Consider the following 8,579-nt stretch of genomic DNA (forward strand, 5'->3'; position numbering starts at 1 on the left):
CTTTCATTACTAAACCCCTCTGTTTTTCTTGTACTTATATTTTTAATTACAACTTTTTTCAGAGCAAAGGCTGTCTTGTGTATGGGGTTTTTTTTGTTTGTTTGTTTTTAAGGGCTAAGAATACATTGTACACAAAACAAATAAGCAGGGCTTGCCGAACCTGGCTCTTCTGGGTTACAATCTACTCGCCATAGGCCTGTAGATTGTATTATTTGTCGAGCCCTGCAAATAAGCATAATTAAAAGGTGAGATGCAGCTGATTTCCCAGGATAGATCTGCTGTTCTTACATAGTTTAATCAAGACTCTTATTTTCCAATGTATTTAACAGAAACTAATTCCTTTGATGATAAAAGAATAACCCGGTCCTCTATTAAAAGAAAGGTAAGCATCCTTAATATTTGTTTGGTAATTTTATGTCTAATGATTTATAATTTTTATTGAACTTTCAAATAACTCCTGAATTTTATCAACTGTTGTTTGTATTGTTAGTAACAAATGATTGAAATATTGGTAAGACTGAGACAGCAATGATTTTATTTTCTTATTTTAAAACATGGTTTACGTTTTACACACACTATCTTGCATAATTATCTTGATTTGATTTTAAGATTTTATTCCTGTGTACTGTATGACTTTTTTTTATTGCTATAAGGTCTCCAGGATATGTGTGCGCATGTGTACATGGTAGGACTAATTATACAAGTAGCCATTACCCCTCATCCTCACAGCAAATGTGACCATGTTACTAGGTAGCAATATTAATCTATCTAGAAGATTAATCAAATAGCACTGACAAATGACACATGCCTGTTAACATTCCTTTGCTCTCAGGAACTTGAGGCTCAGTTTCTTGCATAGGGTTCTAACAAATTTGAATATGTCTCACTAGACTTGCTGTACAGGGCTGTGTAGCTGTAGTTACAGGTTGGGGCACTTGAACGAGTGAATAGGGCATTCCAGATGACCAATCCACCGTCCTTAAAATAAATTGTGTGTGTGTGTGTGTGTGTGTGTATTTAAAGGCAATATTTAACTGAGAGGCAAGTTAGGCTTTGTAAATCTTTCATCCCCATTGCAATAAATTGGCTATCCTGATTTCATTAATCAAGTGGCATGAACAAGATGTATAACTCTGAGAATGTTATGGCTTCTGGTCCATATTTTTAAAAAGAATTGATGTTCTTCAATAGTGTATCAGAATTACAGAAGAGACTGGTCGTAGCAGCTCGACAGGCATGATGGCCAACAATGCTCAAGATACTAAAAATACAAGAAAGAGCCAGGCTCAAAGAGGGAAGAATGTTAACAAACCTGCCCCCAAAAGGTTACCAGTAAGTAGTAGCTCACTGCAGTCATGTTAATACCTCACTTAATTGTTCCTATCCTAGATGTCTCCTAAGATTATTCTCTCTCGGATGTCTTCCATAATTACAAGATCTGCTCATAGGTTTTGGAGAGTGTTTTTATGCCACTGCCAACACACTTTTTAAATCTTGTAGGTGTCACACTCTCTCCTAATCCTTTTCTATACCACTAGTGTGAAGCTGGGCCCAAAAGCTCTTTCCACAAGAAGTGAGAAACCTTGTACAGCAGAATAGCACAGAATGGACCCCTTAAGCTTTCTCCTAAAAAATGTAACTTCCATATTCAACAGTAAATAACTGTGCTACAGTTGCACCCATTTCCTTAGTGTTACCTAAATATATGCTTTTCCCTCTAAATAAACTGTTAATTTATGTAGCTTTATTGAAAACTTAGAAGGGATAATACTGTCTTGTTTTTTAAAACTTTTTCAGAAGGCAAAACGTAGAGGAAAAAGAGGAAGGAAAAAGGTAGAAAAATCCTTGTACGGTGTGAGAGAGATAGCTTCCAAGAAACCTCTTTTGAGCCCAATTCCTGAGATCCCAGAGGTCCTCTCTTCTGCACCGTGTTCTCCAAGCACACCTAAGAAACCTATTCTGCTCTTCTCAGGTAATATAGTCTCTCTCCCTTTCATCCGCTCTCATTTTTGTCCACAGTCAATGATAAGATGTAAAAGCTGTTAACTTTCTATCCTCCATACGTTAAAAAGTCTAATAAATCTGACCTTCATCATCTTGTGAAGAGGAATCCTGAAGAAAAGGGAGTCGGGGAGATCGTACTTCAGTGATATGATCCGAAAACTTACCAAACTGAGTAAAACTGAATTCTTACAGTGCAGCAATTTAAATTTAAATTTCTACAAAGAAGAGTCTTTGAATAAATGATGTTATAGGATAGGGCAGAAAAGCCTTGAGGTGACTGATTTTAAACTCTTTCTTTACATGGGTTGGTTAGGTCCTCAACTTCAGGGTTTCATTTAGTTTACTATAACTTTTTTTAAATTAACGAATCAACACAGCTCAGGGGCCATAGAAGTACACTGTTTCTCCATTGAGTTAAACAAAAATATTGATCAAGTTTTTCTAAGTTCCATAGAGGAATTTGAAATTTGCATGTCATTTAATTACTGATTATGCGCAAAGGATGTTGAGCAAATTAGCTCACTTGCCAAATTATTTTTACTTTTTTTGAACTTTGAACAAACTTACAGAATTTAAAGCAAATTTAATCTGAGTAAAACTAATATGAAAACAAATTGGACATCTTATATTTCTATATAATATAAGGAAATATTCTGTTTTAATATTTAGCTATGGTTCTCTAAAGAAGCACTTTGGGTTTTTAGGATCCCTAAAAATTTGGGATCCTGGAGCCCCCATGTCATGTGAGCTCAGAATGTTAGTCTGTATAGATTTAGAGATGTTGCAGTTTTAGATGGGAGAAACCATTAGCTTCCAATTTGTCTCTGGTAATGAAGGCACATCTTTTATAGATATGCTTAGTTAGTTAACTGATATTTCTGCCTGTAAGTACTAATATCAGGCCTCCTTTGAAAGTGTGCTACTTCCGTATGCCTTTTTGAAGGAGACTGGCTTCAGTCAAATAAATACTTTCCTATAAAATTTTGATTATCATAGAATCATAGAGCTGGAAGAGACCTCAGAAGGTCATTAAGTCCAGACCCCTGCCCAAGGCAGGACTAATCCCAACTAAATCAACCCAGCCAGTGCTTTATCAAGCTGAGACTTAAAAACCTCTAGGGATAGAGATTCCACCACCTCCCTAGGTAACCCATTCCAGTGCTTCACCACCCTCCTCGTGAAATAGTTTTTCCTAATATCCAATCTAGACCTCTCCCACTGTAACTTGAGACCATTGCTCTTTGTTCTGCCATCCATCACTACTGTGACATCTGTCACTTTCTCCAGCCTCTTTGGAACCTCCCTTCAGGAAGTTAAAGGCTGCTATCAGATCCCCCCTCACTCATCTCTTCTGCAGACCAAACAAACCTAAATCCCTCAGTCTCTCCTCATAGGTCACATGCTCCAGCCCTCTAATCATTTTGGTCGCCCTTTGCTGGGCCCTCTCCAGTGTATCCACATCCTTCCTATAGTTGGGGGCCCAGAACTGGACACACTACTCCAGATGTGGCCTCACCAGAGCTGAATAAAGGGGAATAATCACTTCTCTGGATCTGCTGGCAATGCTTCTCTTAATGCAACCTAATATTCCATTAGCCTTCTTGGCTACAAGAGCACACTGTTGACTCATATCCAGTTTCTCGTCCACTGTAATCCCCAAGTCCTTTTCTGAAGAACTGCTACTTAGCCATTCGATTCCCAGCCTGTAACAGTGCTTGGGATTCTTCCATCCCTAGTGCAGGACTCTACACTTGTCCTTGTTGAACCTCATCAGATTTCTTTTGTCCCAATCCTCCAAAATGTCTAGGTCACTCTGGACCCTATCCCTGCCCTCCAGTGTAGCTACCTCTCCCCCTAGCTTAGTGTCATCTGCAAACTTGCTGAGGGTGCAATCCATCCCCTCATCCAGGTCATTAATAAAGATATTGAACAAAACCAGTCCTAGAACCGATCCTTGAGGCACTCTGCTAGAAACCAACCACCAGCCTGACATTGAGCCGTTGATCGCTACCTGCTGGGCCCGACCTTCTAGCCAGCTTTCTATCCACCTTACAGTCCATTTATCCAATCCATATTCCTTTAACTTGCTGGCAAGAGTATTGTGGAAGACCGTATCAAAAGCTTTGCTAAAGTCAAGTATATCACACCCACTGACTTTCCCATATCCATAGAGCCAGTTACTTCCTCATAGAAGCTAATAAGACTGGTCGGGCACGACTTGCCCTTCATGAATCCATGCGGACTATTCTTGATCGCTTTCTCCTCTTCCAAGTGTCTCAAAATGGATTCCTAGTGCCTCAAAACGGATTTGTAGGATAGTCTGATTGGAAAGATTGTATACTTGGGTAGATGACCAGTGCATAATATCTTTGATAATAACTATCAATATTAGCTACTTAAAACTAAAAGGGAAAAAATATACTTTGTAATAAACCAACTTTCTTTTTGAAAATTTACATTTTACTTTCAGGCATTCTCAAGTATAACCAACCAAATTTGTGTTGATTTAACTTTTAAAATTGTAAACTTTTGTATATCCTTTTAGATTATTCCAAAACCAGCAATACCTACATAGGATCTATGAAGGAAGTCATTGAGCAGAAAAAAGTGGCTGGAAGACTCAAAAGGAAAGTGCCTATAACAAACAAATATCCAAAAGCTAAAGAACTTCAGATTGTAGATACCAGTATTACCAGTGACCTGGCGTGTCAGTCATCAGACAGTGGCCCTGATCCTGCTTCAACCATTAATATTGGGGTGCTTAATAGACATGAAAAAATTGAAACAGAAAATGAGCTGGGATCATCCTTACTGTCACTAAATCGGAAAGAAAGTGATATTTGTGTGAGTAATCAGACCAGTGAGGTGCACATCAATAATCAGACCAGCTATCAGCAATCTGAGCCCAGTTTTATAAGAGAATGCACTTCACCTGTAATTATAAAATCAAATTCTGTTTTGCCACTACCAAATACTAATATGCAAGAAATTAATAGCATTTCCACATTTGATACATCTGACGAAAGTGAGAGAGATGTCATAATAGAAAATGAACGTGTACTAGAAAGTAAACATGCTTCAAATAATTCAGAGGTTCTTAAGGAGCTAAAGTTCTTAAATCTGCAGGACACTGGTGGAAGTGGAAATACTCTTACTGAATATCCTTTTACAGACTTCACAAAAGAAGGAATACCTGACAGTGATGTCAGTGTTAACTTCAAAAGGCTTTCAAGAAAAGGCAGGAGAAGCACTGTCTATATTTCTGATGTTGAGAGTTTCTGTTCTAAAGCACTTGGAAACAATCTCTCTGATACCTTTTCTAATGAGCAAGAACCCCAAGTAGAAAATGACTCTCAAATGTTTTGTGATCTGCATTACTCTATAGAACAGTCCTTTCTGAGGATGAGGGAGGATGGTGAAAAAAAGGTAAGACGCAGTATGAGGCTGCATAAAAATGCAGAAAATGAGGGACTTGCGTGGATTAAAATACCTGACAAGAACTCTTTGTCAGATTCTGCTTGCAAATCAAGGAGGACAGTGTATGCATCCATCTTTAAAGAATCTGAGAACATTAATCAAAGACCAGAAAATTGGATCCAATGCTCAGCTTTGGGGAAAGAAAACAAGGAGTCTGGTCCTGTTGCAGGCAGTCCTTGCAAAACGCGGAGGAGGAGGAGCATGTGTGCCTCTACTCGAGAAAATATAACTCAAACACAGAAAAGGAGAAGGGCAAGCCTTGTGTACAGTGACAAAGACTACCAAAAGGAATCTGAAGTGGAAGTATCCTTTGAGAACCATCCCGATGCCTAGGCAAATTGGGCCATCCATTTTTAAAAAGAAAAAGGTCAGTATTTTAATGGTAGGTTTTCTTTGGCTTTAATTCAGCTATCTGTGTTACACTACTACTAAATGATACTTTGAATTACCTATTTCTCAGGTCACAAAGAAATTTACATTAACAATCATTTTACTTATTGATTTGCCAAGCAACTTGAATTATCCTTCGGCTTGGCAATTTCAAAGTGCTTGGGGAACCAACTGAGGAAAAGCAAGCTCAGCTTTGAGGGTACAGGCATGTTAGTTGGCAATGATGGTGAAGTTTTAATCTTTTAACGCTAGGAATCAGCACTTCCTATTACTAGCAGAAATGGCACTGAGTCGCAAAGCAACGTGTTGAAATATTTCTTATAAGAATACTGAAAGCTACAAGGATTAACTAATTGAAGCAGTAGTAAAAGTTGTAACAAAAGTAGTAAGAGTAAATACACTTTAGTTGCTACAGGTTGGACCTCCCAAAACCAGGACCTGCTTATCCAGCAACATCCGTGGTGCGGCAGCCCTGACAGCAGGGCCAGGGCTAGAGACACAACAGCTGTGGCAGCCCCAGTAGTGGGGCCAGAGATTAGGTAGCCCCGATAGCAGGGCTGAGGCCAGGACTGTCCGGGCTGCTGGGACCACAGCAGCACAGTGGGAAGGTGTGGCCTGCAGCGGGGAGGGAAGATGTTGTGGAGAGCTGGTAGCAGGGGACCTCCTCTGGTCTGGCAAATTCCCTCGTTCGGGACTGGTCACATCCCCAGGGTGCCAGACCAGAGGGGTCCAACCTGTAATTTGCGAAATGCCAGCAACCACACGTGGCTCTCATCTATTGTGGGAAAAGAGAAACAATTTATGGATCAAAAAGAGCAACTTATATTGATAAACTATTGAGGGGAGCTGGGAAATAATTGATTCTTAATGATGTTGGTTCTTGACAGAGCAGGATTCAAAACCTAATTCCATTCTATTTAGAAGGCTAGATAGCCTTTAAAAACTGAGCTTGTCTTACTAGTTAAGCCAGTGGTTTTCAAACTACAAGTCACAACCTAGTACTGGGTTGCGGAATATCAGGCGCTGGGTCGTGTTGCTGCAGGGTGATCAGGTGACCAGTGGAGGGGTGTCTAATTGGGCTACCTGCCTATCCAGGCACCGCAGACTGCGCTGCACCCCACAAGCAGCCAGCAACAGGCCCGGCTCCTAGGTGCAACGTGAGAGCGCGCACAGGACTTCACACACTGCCCCTGCCCTGAGCACCTGGGAACCTGTTGCTGACTGCATCTTGGGTGCAGCATGGTCTGTGGTGCCAGCCTGAGCACCCCAGTTCCACTCCTGACCTGGAGCCACATAAGATAAACCCCTCCTCCCACAACCCTGACTTCCCTCCTCCTACAGCTAAATCTCTCATTCTCAGCCCCACCCGGGAGCCCATATTCTGCCCAAATTATGTTGGGGTTGCAGGCATCAACAATTTTCTTAACTGGGTCATGAGAAAAAAGTTTGGAAACCGCTGAGTTAAGTTATGATGGCTTCAAGAATGTCCTGGAACTGTAATTGTTTGAAGAGTTGATCTATCCCATCTGCCAAATCTAACTTTAGAAGTTGCTTTTATAAATAATTGCTTTTGAAATCCATGTAATTCTTTTTCAGATTTCAAAAACAAGCTAACAAATAGAGATCTTCCTGCCAATAATAAAATGATAAAGGCAGCTCCTGCTGGTGGGCAGACTTTGCAGAACATGGGGAGACTTTGCTTTACCATCTTGCACCAGCAGATCTGGAGCCCCCTCTGCTATGGACTTGTGTCTTTTACATTCACGCGGATCATTAAGAAATCCCAGTTTCTGCAGGATTGATTAATCTTTACTGTATAGATCACTTTTAATGTTTTAATGTTTAATGTTAAACTCCTTACAAAGGATATGAAGGTGTCCAGAAAATGAAGTTCTGACCTGCATAACTGCTTTTGAATCCTTTAAATCTTTACTTGTATTGGGTACATATATACACTGCTCAGTAGTTGACTTACTATCTTACTGTTGTCTTATTTCTAGTGTGAGCTAAAGAGTGGAAAATGTTAAATATGATCTACTGAACACAATCACTGTTGTTTTCATTTTTCCTACTATATTGCTTCAACTTTAAGCTGATGCATGCTAACTTTAAAACAGTTTCTTAACATTGAAAAATCATCTGTTGTAAACCCTGTTTGACCATTTAGAGCCAGAATAAAAGTTATGTACTTTCTGTAAAGTTAGAAGATCACACTGAAATGCTATGTCTGTTTTATCCTATCTGCAGAGACCAATATCCAGTCTTTCAGAACACAAAGAACTACTCGGGGAAACTTTCCAAGAAACATCAAAAAAATTGTGTTTGTACTGTTGATTTCAGGGACAGTTCTTCATCAGGTCTCGTTCTCTTTCTTGTACTGTTTCATCTTCCCTCTTTCAGGTCTTGATTAACAAAATGTTTGCACATTTATCTGCTCTTGCTGTCTTTTGCATTTTTTCTGATGTGAACTGTTTTCTAGAATGTAATAGAATATGCTCTAATATTAGCAAAATTGAATATTCTATCACAGTGAACATTTTAGACTTTGATTTAGAAGGTATGAGCTTATTCAATTAAATTTTGTTGGACTAGCTATACTGTTGCTTTACCAACAGAGGGCAGTGAAGCATGAATTTTGCACAGGGTTAGACCTGATAGACAAACTGGACTTGTTTGTGAAAACTGTCATGGATTAAAAAAAATCTTTA

General features: G+C 39.5%; 1 protein-coding gene across 9 annotated transcripts in view; it reads left to right on the top strand.

Moving 5' to 3' along the window:
• The window catches only part of CDCA2 (cell division cycle associated 2), a 30,530-nt gene extending 22,224 nt beyond the window's left edge, over positions 1–8,306 (top strand). For 8 of the 9 annotated variants that reach the window (XM_075910680.2, XM_075910682.2, XM_075910685.2 and 5 more), the window contains 5 exons: positions 330–382; positions 1,192–1,332; positions 1,798–1,972; positions 4,550–5,848; positions 8,119–8,306. In XM_075910680.2, coding sequence (XP_075766795.2) covers positions 330–382; positions 1,192–1,332; positions 1,798–1,972; positions 4,550–5,814 — 1,634 coding nt within the window. In that variant the 3' untranslated portion in view covers positions 5,815–5,848; positions 8,119–8,306. The other variant, XM_075910683.2, reaches the window with a different exon arrangement.
• The last annotated feature ends 273 nt before the right edge of the window (positions 8,307–8,579 follow it).

The sequence above is a fragment of the Pelodiscus sinensis genome, chromosome 28, assembly GCF_052426305.1.
Source record: "Pelodiscus sinensis isolate ZL-2025 chromosome 28, ASM5242630v1, whole genome shotgun sequence".
Taxonomy (NCBI): Eukaryota; Metazoa; Chordata; order Testudines; family Trionychidae; genus Pelodiscus; species Pelodiscus sinensis.